At 34.9% G+C, this 15,814-nt stretch overlaps 1 protein-coding gene across 9 annotated transcripts in view; it reads right to left on the reverse strand.

The window, feature by feature from the left end:
* Positions 1-15,814, reverse strand: part of Dap160 (dynamin associated protein 160) — a 65,722-nt gene that overhangs the window by 21,741 nt on the left and 28,167 nt on the right. For 5 of the 9 annotated variants that reach the window (XM_088230813.1, XM_088230816.1, XM_088230815.1 and 2 more), the window contains 9 exons: positions 13,427-13,498; positions 10,163-10,276; positions 8,627-8,714; positions 6,698-6,799; positions 5,799-5,936; positions 4,093-4,245; positions 2,884-2,994; positions 2,492-2,575; positions 1,392-1,454 (listed from right to left, as the gene is read on the reverse strand). In XM_088230813.1, the coding sequence (XP_088086939.1) occupies positions 1,392-1,454; positions 2,492-2,575; positions 2,884-2,994; positions 4,093-4,245; positions 5,799-5,936; positions 6,698-6,799; positions 8,627-8,714; positions 10,163-10,276; positions 13,427-13,498 (925 nt within the window). The remainder of the gene's footprint in view (positions 1-1,391; positions 1,455-2,491; positions 2,576-2,883; positions 2,995-4,092; positions 4,246-5,798; positions 5,937-6,697; positions 6,800-8,626; positions 8,715-10,162; positions 10,277-13,426; positions 13,499-15,814) is intronic. The other 4 variants (XM_088230819.1, XM_088230818.1, XM_088230817.1 and 1 more) reach the window with 2 other exon arrangements.

The following is a 15,814-nucleotide window of genomic DNA, read 5'->3' on the forward strand; positions in this document are numbered from 1 at the left end:
TTCGTTAGTGCTGCCAGGGTAGTAAAATTTTTTACCCTACTTTGCTCATCTAATGAGAGAACTAATGAAAATTGGACCTCGGATTAAACAACTCTGTTGTGGACATTTGACCGACATTATCTTCAAAACAACAAATATTATTTAACATGATATAAAAATATCCGTTTTATGTAAAATAAAATTTGTTTTTTATTTTAAGTTTAAAGTTCATTAATTCAATTACTGCTAGGATCTTAAAGAAACAGGATGGTATCACATTTCATGTGTAATTAGCAAACAAATGTTTAAGTAGCAAATGCATTACTTCAAAATTGAATTATTTTTCCATCCATCAGATTGTCAAAGAAACAAAATGAACATTTCGTTAGTGTTGCCAGGGTAGTAAATTTTTTTACCCTGCTTTGCTCATCTAATGAGAGAACTAATGAAAATTGGACCTCGGATTAAACAACTCTGTTGAGGACATTTCACCGACATTATCTTCAAAACATCAAATATTATTTAACATTATAAAAGTATCCGTTTTATGTCGAATAAAATTTGTTTTATATTTTAAGTTTAAAATTCATTAATTCAATTACTCTTATTAAATGACCCTTTACTTATCTACTCTGTTGTGTCAATCAATATTTCCGCGTGCACGATACAATTTTAGAAAAATTGACAGATTGCTTTTTTTTAACCTTACATTTGTATTATGATTATTTTATTTCCCATCGTGCAACTTAGTCGGCGACATCACGAATGCGCGCGGCGAAAGTGGGGCATAGCGGGGGGATATTTGGACACCGTCCGATGTATTAAATATGACTATGGACTTGTTTCGGATTCATTTTCTTTTATTCAAGTGTCAAGCCCTTCCTTTGATTCCGGTGGTCCTTGTTTTGAATCCCAATGTACCTACTCCTCCCTGACGGCGAGTCAAGAAAGCAACGCGTGACAACACAACAATAAAACACAGCACAACGAAAACCGCACCGCGAGCGTGACAGTGATTTCGAATCCCCAACATACAAGAAGAAGTGACCGGTGCAAACGATAACGGTGTCTTTCTGGACCAGTGCCAAAGGGAGGAAATCACAAGTCCTTAATCTTTTCATTAATTCCAGGATTGACACTCAAAACCATAACGTCAATTGGTTTACCTAAAATCAAACGTTCCCTGTTTTATTCGAACACACGTATCGCGAGAGGGCAGGCCTTGTTTACAGTCCCGAGGTCGAAGGTATCGAGCGTCCAACAGGACTATTCTTAATTCTATGGATGCGATGTAAGGTTAGGTTAGTTTGGTAAACTGTAGTAAAAGTGTGTACCCCTTAAAGAAAATATGGAAGAAAATCATATTACGAGATACGCATGCTTAGATGACATTTCTGCCTGGAAAAATGTACCTGGAGTATTGCTAGAGGGGCTTTGTTCTAGGATTGGTTGCGAAACTTCTATCTCTCCAAATCCTAGTGGAAAAAATCAAATTTACATTCAATCTTACGCATTATTTCCAGGGCCTCAATTATGAACGCTGTCTTCATCGGTATACTTAACTTCTGTACTGTCTGTATCTACCTCGGCATGTTCTACCTGCTTTGTCATATCCACATCATATGATCGAAACAAGCCAATGGAATGACCGCAAACAATTACTCCGCGTTCCTTACGTCATTAACATTTAACAACAATATTTTGAGTTTGTCCAAATTTTTGTAGACAAGGACTGGATTCAACTCCCTGGGGAGCTGTTTATATTAACATTTTACAACAGAGATGAAGAACATTCAAGAGAAGGTAATATAGAAGTCTAGGCATCTGCAGGGCTTATGACCTGTCGATGGCTGGTTTAAGTGGCCACTTTACACACTGTGTAACATTCACCATTCTGCCTATATTTGAACATCTATATTCCTTCAATTCTTTCATCGTTGATGTTTGTGAGTTTGTCCAAGGAATTTGGACAAACTCAAAATATTGTTGATAAATTACCTGGTCCATGAAGAAGTATAGAAATTGAAAAAATAACATTTTCAGGCGTTGCCTAGTATGTAGGTGAAATAATTCAATTAGATGAATCTCACCCGCATGAATAAAGGTTTCAGCTCTTTAACTTCACAAACATATATTGTGAATAAAATGAATAATTAAATAAAATAAAAAATACACACTAGTATTTTCAGTTTTATAAAATAAATATAGGCAAATTATAGAAAAATAAATTGGAATAACATGAGTATGAATATACAATGCAAATCGATATCCATTTGGCAATTTTTGACTTGAGTATGGCCTATTTGCTGCGAACTGTGGCTAACTTAAAACCCAATAGCCATAGAATGGTTTTCCTACGTTTGGGCTTCTCTCTAGGTTACGCATTATTACTTTGAGGTAAGTAGTCACTACGACTGCCCCCTGCAAGAGATGTATCAACTCGACCCTAACACCCACCATTGGAAGCTCTATTCTCCCCAAATCTAGCTTTAAAAAGCAGTAAAAATATTACCTGACTGAAGAGATGCCGTTTCTATGGTAGATTGCAAGGACTCCACTTGTCCTTCGCTGGTTGTCTCTGGAACCTCCACGATCCCTGTAAAGAAATGTTATAAATACGATGGACAAAAGCACCGCTTGATATTAGCCATCGAGTTAAAAACACTCGTCTAGGATTCCAGTTCTAGTTGACAAAGAAGTGTACTCATCGCTCCACTTTAACAAAGAAAATTGATCCAAAAATTTCAATGCACGCGACCGTGGTAAGATAGTTAAGACACTTGTCTCACGCGAGGAAGGTTCTGCATTCAATTCTTGATGAGATCGCACGAATTTGTAGCGATTTTTCTCAAGCTAAGGTGTTCTGTATGACCACTGAACAAATAAACAAAAAAGGTCTTTTACCTTCTAGAACTTTCTTCCCCTCCATACTATCTGTTAGAGCACTAGACTCCATTATGGGTTCTCCCGATGTAACCAACTCCACATAAGACTCGGGGAATAATCCAGTTTGCCCTGAAATAAAATAGATACATTAGATAGGCACATGGTAGTTAATTTGATTCCCATCCATCGTTCATTCCCAAACTTTAGTCAGGTGTGCTGAATTTAGGATATTTCTGGCTCCCACATTTGTGGTCCTTCGAGCCGGATATAAAATTATAAAATAATATGAATATAGCTACATGAAGAAAGGATATAACTATTAGTATGTGATTTCATTCTTATGAGGAAAAATAAGATGCTCATCAAAGAAGATACCAAGATCTTGAGACCAACATGTAATACTTGAATATTATCTATATAAAGCAATGTTCGTATGTGTGTCCTCGATAGATTAAATAACTACTGGATCGATTTATATGCGGTTTTCTGGAAAATGATGAGATTTGGCATGGGCATTTTTATAGCACTTGAAATCTTTAATCTGTTAAGTAGAAAAAACGTTAGGAGCGTAATTTTTTTATGTACCGTTCACCAGGATCGATTTAATGAGAATGCATATATTAAAAATTGGAAGGATGTTACATTTTTAAATATAAAAAGTTTGTTTTTGAATGTTTACAAACAACATGAATTTTTTATGGCTCCCAATTAGATTCTTTCCTTGAATTCATTATAATTTCTCCCCGTTTATTTCTTTTTACTGGATTTTTGAAAATACTAAAATAATATTTAATACATTTTTGAAAATCGTATTCCCACATAAAGTGCACCCCTGTTGGTAAGGAGAGCGGAGTTTGACATTTTCAAAAAGAATTATATATTTAAAAACTGAAATATCGGGTTGTGGTCCCGCGGCTAGTGTTGCGGATTCACGGGCCAGAGGCCTGAGGTTCAAACCCCACTCTACCCCAACTTGATTTCCATTTTCTAATAGTGAGTTATTTACAACTCGTTGAAGATGGCCACCGTAATTGAAATATTTGTTTAAATTATAAGAACGCTAACATTTATTTAAAAAAAAAAAAAAAATTAAAGTTTTAAAACTCAATTTCATACAAGTACCTAGGTACCTACTTACCAATGAAAAGTTACACCAGCTTTTTACGTTTTTTACGAGTAAATACTTAAATCCAGCAAAAGGAAATTTAGAATAAATAAAGAAATTACCTCTGCAGCGTCCGCTGTACCAACCCGGGTCCGTTTTCAGGTCGGCGGGAACCATTACAATGTCTCCCGGTTGCAAAGAAAGTTCATCCACCGAGCGGGCGACGAACTCGTACACAGCGCGGTACTTAATCTCGTCTCCTATTGCTCCGGGAACTGGAAAATAAGTTTCTAAATATCTGCATGTGTACGATAACATTATTTATTGTTTACTTTTTAGCATGAACACTTGGCCAATTATCTTCTCTGCTCATTGTTTATGCTTTGTAAATTTATGTAGAAAGAAGGAAAGCCAGACCGCGCATCCTTTTAAATAGTAGAAAAATAAAAACATACTATGGGCGGGTTAATGCAATAGCAAACACACATTGTTATTTAAAACTCTAAACGTAAAATTAAGCGTAACCTTTGAAAAAGTCTAATGAGGAACTACAGCCTTACAGGATACGAAAAATGTTTTAGTACGCGTGGCAAAAATTAGGGCATATACGCCAAAGCCAATTCCGGCCTTTCTTGTAAAACAAATATGAAAAAAATTCAATCTTTACAAAACTCGGCTCTTAAATTAATTAACAGATCAGCTAGAATTGATAAGGAAAAGGTACCCGAACTTTTTAAAAGCGAGGGTGCCTGTCCGTAAATGCTATGCTATGGCTCAAATTTGTTACTAGATATCGATTTGATAGTAACTACCAGAAAAGGTATATACATACACACAATACAAGGCTAGCACAACGTGAAGGCTCGTCAGTACCGAAGTTTAATAATAATAATATTTGGCTGATTTATATAGCGCCATTTTTGTAAAAAATCACCTCAAGGGCGCTTTACAATTGAATACCTAAACTTACATTCTAACTAAAGTGATATATTTTATTTCCAGATTTAAAATTGAGGGTATGATAGTCCAAAGAAGTGGGATTTTAGTTGGGATCTCAGCTGACTGGGACTGTCGATGATTCGTAAGTTTGAAGGCAATCGGTTCCAGGGGGGCCGGCGGCGGCAAAAGCGCGATCTCCAAATCTAGTGTTTGGGGAGCGCCGGATTTCGACAAGTTTTCCTCTTCCCGAATCAAATGCTGACCTAAGAGTAGATTTTCTTTGACATGTATTTTCCCCAATACAAAGGTCCGATAGGTATTTTGGAGCCATTCCACGAAGGGATTTGAATGCTGTCCAGCAAAGCTTGTATTTTATTCTCTCTGGGCTTTTTAACCAGTGCAAATCTCGAAGATGTTGTGAGATGTGAGAATATTTTTTTACTCCCATAATAAGCCTCGCTGCTGCATTGAAAACAGATTGAAGTTTGTTAGTTTGATATTTTGGGAGATTTGCGTATATTCCATTACAGTAATCTAGACGCAAAACGACATAAGCATTTACAAGAACTTTAGTTGCGTCTACGGGAATATTTCTCTGTCAAAAAATGCACTCAAAATTTCTCCTGTACCTAAAAAAATTCTTACCTTCTTTTAACATCCATGTAGGATTTTTACCCCAGAGAAGCCATCGAGTCGGAAATCCGAGTCCAGGATTCATTTTCAGTTTCACACACAGAACTGTATTCTTAATCAGCCCGGACACAATAATACACAAGAATTAGTCACGGTCTAAAGGGTTAATGGAAGTCAAAATACAAACAATGGCCATGTTAATAATGCAGACAAAACACGCTTTGTTAATTGATACTCCAAGCGTCAAACAGTGAACCTTTGACGGCGTCAAATTCTGCCAAAAACGGGTCAGTCCACGCCGTTTGAGCGTCGTTTGATATTTTGGGTTTATCATTTGCGGGCGGAACGGACGCTACCCAAGATGGCTCCGTATCGAAACTCCAAATGTCCAGAGCTGTTATAAAACGTTTAATCAAATTAAAATGAAATATTATAAACTTACATACGCAGATCATCCAGTTTCAAATTACAAGTTTAGAGATAATGGGAAAAAGTATTTGAATGGTCACGTAAAAATATCTATAAATCGGAAGCAGACATTACATCTATTGCCAAAAAAGATAAGTAAATAATTTATTTTATTAAAAAGGCATTTCAAAATATTCAACATCATCATAAGCTCGACAGCCCCGGGTGGGCCCTGGCTGAATCCAGGAGTCTCCTCCGCTCTAACCGGTCTGCTGACCTTCCTCTCCAGTTCCTCACTTCCAACATTGTCATATCTGCGCTGATGCAGTCCATCCATCGCATTTTGGGCCTTCCTGGACTTCGTCGTCCTTGTGGCACAGAGAGAGTTAGGCATTTTATGGGGTTTTCGTCATCCTTTTTAATTATATGGCCAGCCCACCGCGAGCGTCCCACCTTGATGGAGTTGATTACATCGGGCGCTCAGTAGATATCGTATAGCTCTCTATTGTAGCGACGACGCCAATGGCTGTTTTCTCTCACAGGGCCATAGACAACTCTGAGAGTTCTTCTTTCGAAAGCTGCAATGGTTCAGGGCGGCCACCAACAAAGTCAGAATTGCTGGGATGTTATCCGACCTCCGCCGAGGAGAGGAAAATTAATTGGAATAATCAACAGATGTTGAGCGATTGAGTACATTAGCGAAATGGTCGCTTTTACGAGAAAACGAAAACGATGAGATGGACTTACTAGAATTATTAGTCGACGTCTGATTGGTAGCCCAGGCAGAGTCTTCAGTAGGGTCACTGGAGCCCCAGTCACTTGTAGCCGCGGGAGTAGCCCAGGAGTCACCTGAAAATGAAAATAAGATGGGTTTTTTTCAGTTTGGGCAATTCCAGTGAATTGAAAAATATCACTTGTGGTGTATCTCAAGGTTCCATTCTTGGACCATCGCTGTTATTACATCATCATCATTCCCCTTAATGCACCCAGTGGTGCAAAGGGCACTGCATTGGTAAACCAAATGCAGCGTATTTCAATCATCAGTTACATGGAGGTAAGGTGATCAGTCTCACGTTTCATGTGCCAGTACAGGAACAATTAAATACTGCGGTTTAAAATCATCTTATAAATAAATGTTTCATGTTGATCCCCCCAGGAATCGAACCTAGGACATCGAGCATGATTAGCGGAATTGCTAACCACTATCTCCACTCGATTTTCTTCTTTAGGATTTTTACCTGAGAGTAGCTATGGAGTCGAAAATATCAGTTTAGGGATGTTTTGAGTATGTCCAAATGCTTGCAGACTGGCTGGATTTTCTTTCTAAGGAGTTGTTCATATTCAAATTTGTTGCAACAGAGAGGGAAAACATTTTTGAGAAGGAAATATGGGAGTCTAGGCATTTACAGGGCTTATGACCTGTCATTGACTGGTTTAAGTGGCCACTTGAATCTCACCCACATGATGAAGGTTTCAGCTCTTTTACTTCACAAAGGTCAACAGATGGAAGAGTTGAGAAAATGTGGATGTTTAAACATAGGCAGAATGGTGAATGTTACACAGTGTGTAAAGTAGCCATTTAAACCAGCCATTGACATATCATAAGCCCTGTAAATGCCCAGACTCCCATATTCCCTTCTCAAAAATGTTTTCCCTCTCTGTTGCAACAAATTTTGATTAGTTTGGGGTTCTGGTTTGATTGGAACCTTTGCAAGCTGCGTTAATCTGTTACATTACTGTGATAAGATCTTGGGATGGTTTTAGACTCAAAACTACTTTTTGAATCGCATATCAATAAATTACCTCCAAAGCATTGAGCAAGTTAGGTTTCAAAATTCGAATGAGTAAACACTTTGGCCCTAAGGACCTAACTTCATTATATTATACGTTTGTCGGAAGCCATTTGGAATACGCATCTCAGATATGGAATCCCCAGTATGCCATATATATAACAAGAATAGAAAATATTCAAAACAAATTTATAAAATACCTAAAATACAAAACCGGTATTTCTTATGTATCAACTCTCGCTGCCTCCACCTACCGTGGAATCACTTCTCTACAATACCGCAGAGTGTGTGCGGACCAACTACTGCTTCACAAAAATATGACAGGAATAGTTGACTGTACAGAACTACTTAGTTTAATAACAATACATGTGCCAGCCAGGATTTGTAGACGGTACCACCTGTTTCATGTACCAATAAGTAAAACATTGTATGTTAAAAATGCTTTTTTCGTAGGACTTTTTCAGTGTACAATACAAAATTTCAAGTTATAGATTATACAAACATCACTCTGTCAGATTTAAAATTGACACTAAAAATGCATTATGTAATTTAGTAGACGTTATAATAATAAATATGTATATCTCCCTTCCCCTCCTTATCCTCTCTTCAAGCATCCTTGTCCTAATCCCGCCCAATTTACAATAACTTTCTGTTCTTAAAAAAATATAAAAAATTCTTTGATTATTGAAAAATATTTACGAGTACATGAAAATAGCATTTTTATATGTATAAACTTATATGTATTTATTTAATATGTAACCTAACTTTGTATACTTTGTGGAAATCTGTTATTAGTTCTGAGTTTATACACTATATCTGTTTGTTCACTATAAATATGTATGTGGAATTGTTGATTTCCCAAATAAAAAAAAATAAATAATGGTACCTGGAGCTTCATCCCAAGCCGATCGACTGTTCTGAGTGGAGTTCAAAGCTTGGTACTCGGCTTTCTTAGCCTCCCAAAGTTTGTACACCTGAAATGAGACAAAATATTAGGAAAAAAACATATCATATAGGAGTAATTACTACAACTGGTAACTTCAAAATCAGCATTTGTGAGTCGCCTACTCAAGACATCGTCATCATCATTATCATTCCCTTTCTGCACCTAATCGTGCATTGGTACAGCAATCTCGGCGAATCTTGATATTTTTTTTGCATGAAGGTAAGATGATCAGTCTTACGCTTCGGGTACCAGTCCAGAGACTATGAAATATTCTGCAGTGAAAACACCATTTTAAATAAATATTTTATATACAGTAAAAGCTCGTTTTTACGTTCCTCGATTTGAAGTTTTCTCATTTTTTACACTGAAATATTTAGGTCCCATTTTTTTCCATACATTCTCATTCAAATATTCCCCCAATTAACATTTTTTACGTTTTTTGTAACTACGATTTTACGTCGAAATTTTGTCATAACTCATTCGATCTGTCAAAAGGCGAGCCGCGCGACGCCGCGTGACTGAAGAATAAAATCGAGGTAAACAAAAAAATGTGTAAATTATTGTCTCAAACTAAATTCACAGTAAGTGCAGTGTAATTACCATTTTGTTTAAGTGTCTAATTTTGACATCTTACTAAAAAGTGAAATGCAGTTGACGCATGTTTAGGAAGAATAAAGTCTTTACATCAATAAATTACAATGCAGAATGTTTGAAAAATTGGCAATAGAAATATTATTTGATGTTATACACACATAATGTGAAAAGGAGATAGTTTAAACAGTTATCATAAAAGTGTATAATAGTTTTGTCGCGATGTAAATGACAGTTGAAATTTCGTATTGCCATACTAAAAAAAAGTGATACAATATAAATAAAATTTCCCAATATTGAGGGGAAAAAATCGTTGTATGCATATTATGTAAATTCATTTTTTTTTGTGTTTTTAAGGTTAGGTACCTAGATAAAATTATTTTTACACGATTTTTTTTTAATTTAATGAAAAATAATATTCTGTAGTATTGTTTGAATAAATATAGTTATATAATCAATAATAAAGGTTTCAGCTCTTTAACTTCACAAACATCAACAGATTGAAGGAATATAGATGTTCAAATATAGGCAGAATGGTGAATGTTACACAGTGTGTAAAGTGGCCACTTAAACCAGCCATTGACAGGTATAAGCCCTGTAGATGCCTAGACTTCTATATTACCTTCTCTTAAATGTTCTTCATCTCTGTTGTAATATGTCAATAATTATATTTTGATGAAATTTCATTTTTTCCATCCATTTTTCATTTCCTCACTTTAAAGTTTTCCTCAGTTTTACACTTTTTTGTTGCTCCCTTGAAAAACGTAAAACGGGGGTTTTACTGTAGATAAACCTCGTATCTCATAAGCGAGACAAATAATAACGCAACTATAATAACGCAAGCATATAAAAAAAGTCACAAAACATTGCCAAATAAAAGATTACCTGTTCACATTTCTCGGAGAGTTTGAAAATGTTCCCATTGAGTTCTTCAAGCTGGGACTTGTTATTTTCAACGTCGACATTCTTCGTTTCAATTATGGCCTTTGCCGCTTCGATCTGCAAATCATCATACAAATATGTCCACGGTGAGCATAGTTTAGTTTTGAAATTACTCATTTTCTATATTAAATAATTATTACAATAATAAAATTACATATAGAACAGTTTAATTACAAGCATAATAAAATTAAAATATTTAATTTATATATTGTGTATGCAGACAATTGGTAGAATTCCATATTTAATTTGGTAATGTATCAAAAATAGAACAAGTTTATTGGACTATAATTCTACTTTATTTTTTTTAACTATACGAAGGGTATATTGTGGCGCGTTTCGTCTTGTTAAGACATTTTCAAACAATCCAATTAACTTCAATATTTATTAAGTTTCCTTATTTATTTATTTATTTATTATATATATACGGCCTAAGCCAATTACAACAGTTACATGAAGAAACATAAATGCAAGAAACTGAACAAAAAGAACATAAAACTATGATAAATACTTAGGACTAACAATAGACAGACAATTAACATGGACAATTCATATCAACAATTTAATTAGCAAAGTGGCGACATTATCGAGTCTTTTTTTAAAAATCAAAAATTTTATTCCAAAAACGGAAAAAATTCTAATGTATGAAGCCTATGTAAAAACTAAAATATGCTATACGCAACTATTATGGGGAGCAGGATATCAAAATGACATAAACAGACTACAAAGACAACAAAATAAAATATTAAAGTTAGTATATGACCTTCCCTATTTAACTGCAACTAGAGAACTTTTTAAACAAACTAAGCAATTAAATATAACTGAACTCTTTCAACTAGAATCATTAAAATTTATCCATAAATTAGCCACAAATGTAATTGTAGACGAAGAACTAAAACTAGTAAAAAATTGTAGCCAACATGGACATAATACGAGAATATCAGACAAATACCATATACAACTTTCTAAAACAAGACAAGGACAATCAAGACTAATGAACCAGGGACTGAAATTATACAATAAACTTCCAGACAAAACTAAACAAAAGACTCAGACAAACTTTGCAAAAGATGTAAAAAATATTATTTTGAACAACAGAGTATAAATGAAAAATGTATTTATTATTTTATGTAAAATGAATGTTATAATCCGTAAGGGTTTATAAATAAATTTTCAAATAAAAAAAAATAATAAAAAAAAAAAAAAACAATATATTCAAAAAAACGAAAGACCTAAAACTTTGAGCTAAACCATGCCAATCCAACTTCATTCCACACTGTTTAGTCGCGAAGAGATCTACGAAAAGCCGGAAGATCTATCCCAAAGAATTCCAAGTCGTGTGATGAATTGACTAATCTCCACATTCTGGACATTGGGGCATAAAAACCAAAGTTGCTCTTAGAAGATTTTATAAATAGCAGATTTTGACTTCTGGTGACGCGGTTGGGAACATGAAAAGAAATTGATCGCAACAGAGATGGGACATCACTTAAAGCATTAAGTATTTTGAAAATGCATATAAGGTCTATCTCAGTTCTACGTCGCTCCAATGAAGACAGATTAAGAGATTGCTCTATTTCAAAATAGGAATAATGACCCCTTTGTAATCCGAGCAACCATGCCACTTTTCTTAGAAAACGGTGTTGGACAGACTCGATATGGTCAATATGAGTCCTGTAGAATGGAGACCAAATAGGAGAAGCGTATTCTAGATGGGGTCGAACTAGTGAGCAATAAAGAGTTTTGATGGTATTAATATTTTTGAAGTCCGCCGTCACTCTATTGATAACACCGAGAAGTTTGAGAGATTTCTTTACAATATTATCAATGTGTTCGCGATAGGAGAGTTTACTATCTAAAGTAATGCCAAGATCCTTTATTGACGAAACCATTGAAAGGGAAGTATTTTTTAGTTTGTGGTCCTTATATACTAAAAATAATTGCTATTTTATGTTTGTGGATTTCTATACAAGCCAAGATAAGTAGAGTAATTAAAATTCAATTAGGGTATACTGAGTATATTACATATTCAATTGGGGTATACTGAGCTTATACTAATGAATTAAGCCGCAAAATATTTTTCAGTCTACACTCACTTAGAAGGTTGCAAAAATTCTTACCCATTAGTACTAAATGCACCCTTGTACAAGCATTACTACTACCCATTCTAGATTACGCTGATGTTTCCATGACTGATTTAAGCTGTGAGCAACTCGATAAACTTGAACGCCTTCAGAATACATGCGTAAGGTACATTTTTGGTATTAGGAAATATGACCACATTTCTGATTATCGTAGGCAACTGAAATGGCTCAAAATTAGACAGCGGAGAGACTATCGCTCCCTCTCACTTCTGTTCAATGTACTTCATAGTCCTAACGCTTCTATATGCCTGCGTAAAAATTTCAACGCTTATCAGTTCACGGTTTACGTCTTCGTTCTAATTCTCAAGGCACTCTCTTAATACCCATCCACAATTCCTCTTTCTTCTCTAACTCATATAGTGTCCATGCGGCTCCACTGTGAAATCATCTCCCATCCACCAAGATGTTACTACATGATCTCTGTTTAAATCACGTCTGAAGAAACATCTCCTTTCTCTTCTTTAATCTCTCCTCCTTTCCTCTTTCCTCTTTTTTCCTTTTTCCCATTGAGTAATAGTTTTGATTTAAGGTAATTTATTATGTTTATTTATATTTTTATACATCTTTAGCTTTTTAATTTTTTTTCTATTGAATATGTTCTGTAACTTGAATTATAAAATAAAACTTTTATTTTATTGGTTGGTTGGAAGAAATTGCCATTTGGCAATAAGCCCGCCAATGTACAAATAACATTATGTACAAAAAGTTAAATAAATAAATATATTAGAGAAATATTTTGGTTATATTGGGGAAAAACCTTCCATTATTTAAACATATTTGTAAAGGGTATGACTTTAAAATTAATATAATAATTATATAAATATTGATTTCATTTATACAGGTTTATTTTGAGTTATTGAGTATCTTATAAGTTTCTATTGAGTCCGCTCTCTTCCGTCATTCTTCCCATGACGTAAGTCCTAGCGTTTTTAATATACCGTGGTAAGGCATCCATCTGAGTAACTAAACTTTGGACTTTTTCCAGGGGCTCGATGTCTTTAGTGAAGTGGGGATTTAATTGACACACAAAAATGATATAAATAATTAAATATGTACGTGAACAGACCTTGTCCTTCAATTGCTTCAAAGTAGCCTCCATATTCTTGAACTTATTGGCGTCATCTTCACCACTCTTTGCCTAGGGAACGAAAAAACTATTTTACAAACAAATAACCTTAAACGATAAAAAACTCAAGTACAATATTACTAAAGATGGTCTCATAACATTTGAGAGACCATAAAGCATGACATCCATAGATATCGGATGTAAATTATGGGGTTTACATCAAAAGCCTTCAAAGAGAAGATCGAGGGACATAGAGGGACATAAACTATTGAAATGAAATATTCTAATAAAAACACCCTTTAAAATGCCACCGTTTTGTAGCAACAATTCACGGACAGTGTATACTTGTAATGCCGTATTAAACAGACTTCATGAACTCGCCAATAGTTATTCCCACGTATCTGATATATTTAGTGTAGGGTATTGTTCCCGTAGAACAAACCTTTTGAACTTTTTCATAGATGGTGAATGGTAATTATATTTATTTATTCATGCATTTCATAATATTTTATTTATTTTATTTTATTTTATTTAGAAAACATACAGTCATACAAAATCAGTATTAAAAACAACAATTTTTTAACATAAAAAGACCAATTAAGTTTTCATAAATTAAAAAGATATAAACATTAAATGTGACAAAAAACAAAAAATAAATAAGAATTTTAAGTGAAAAAAGGATAATTGTTGACATTTGCGTTTTCCATGGAGGTAATAAATTAAAATAAATAAAAATACCGAATGTACACTCCGAGCCATCCACGCACACATGAACGCACATATAAAACATACACAAACATATACATTACATGCGGCACATATACATAGCATAAACCACTCAAGATGTACATTCAGCAACTATCCCAAATAATCGACCCCATGAAGAAATTTTCTGTACAAATGCAACGTGCAGTTAAAAATGTCTACATCAATACTGAGTCCGTTATAATTTCTACAGGTGCGTCTAATGAATGAATTCGAGGTATAATTGTTTTTACAAGTTGGTACATAAAAAAGGGAATTTAATCTAGTATAGCGAAGAGGACAACGGAAACCAATATTTTGTAAAAGATACGGCGAATCAACTATGTTATTGAGAATTTTGAAAAGAAAAATTAAATCATATCTAAGGCGCCTTTTTTGTAGTGATTCTATATTAAAATTGATCAAAGATGCGCCGTAATCATTTTCAATGTTACCAAAACGATATTCCAGGCTCCTTATATATATATGTATAGTTTTTTGTTCATTTTGCCTAGCTGTGTGAAACAGTACTTATGATTTTCTTGTTGTTTTACTGTAGAATGTTCTATTATTTAAACTTTCTACTGAATATGCTGTATAATTTTTAGGTTAATTTTTTGAATATAAATCTTGTATAATTTTTGGTTAATTTTTTTGAAGGAATTCTTCTGTTGTTGGATCGGTGACAGTAGCACGAGTATGGGTGGAGGATTGATCATTTGGTGGAGGGTTTCTCCTTTTTAGTTTTGAAACGAGAAAGGAGAGAATGTCTTCGGAACTGTTAGACATGTTTATGTTGAATGACGGGAAACTAGGAAACTGGATGGCCGAAAACAGACTAACATTAAACCCATCAAAAACTGAACAACTGTGGGTGGCTTCAGCCAGACGACAGAATTTGATCCAGGATACGGCTCTACCCAATGTAGGGAGTGCCGTTTTACCCACCGTTAAACTACTGGGAGTTTTACTCAATTCTGACCTATCTCTTGACGCTCAAATTAGTAGAACGATAAGTTCATGCTTCTACCAGCTGAGACAAATTAAATGCATACGCAAAAATTTGCCGGTTGATGCCGCCCGTCAATTAATAAATGCGTTTGTAGTGTCTAGAGTAGATTATTGTAATGGTATCTATGCAGGTCTACCAATGAACAAAATGACTCGCCTACAATCTGTATTGAATGCCGCAGCGAGACTTATTTTCGGAATCTCTAAGTTCAGTCATATCACTCCACTACTTCGGGAACTACACTGGCTACGTTTTCCACAGAGGGTCGAATACAAACTCTGTTGGCTTATGTATAAGTCACTGCACAACTCGGCTCCGGAATATCTAAGGGAACTATGCATTCCAGATGAACTAGCTGACAGGCGTCTCACGCTTAGATCAGCTACGTCTACGGCGAGAGGAAAAGTTATTATACCTCTACGCAAACAGCGCACTAAATTTGGTGAGCGCGCATTTGCGGTCGCAGGCCCTATTGCATGGAACACTCTCCCAGCAGAGGCGCGAGGCTGTGAGAGTGAAGTGATGTTTCGGAAAAAACTTAAAACCCACTTGTTCTCTAAATCATTTGAATAAATCCGTAGCACGTGACAACAAAATAAATTATTTTAATTAAATTACAAATTTAAAAGCTT

Source organism: Micrasema longulum, unplaced genomic scaffold (genome assembly GCF_059751315.1).
Source record: "Micrasema longulum isolate JH-2025_06_02 unplaced genomic scaffold, ASM5975131v1 h1tg000820l, whole genome shotgun sequence".
In the NCBI taxonomy this organism is placed as follows: Eukaryota; Metazoa; Arthropoda; class Insecta; order Trichoptera; family Brachycentridae; genus Micrasema; species Micrasema longulum.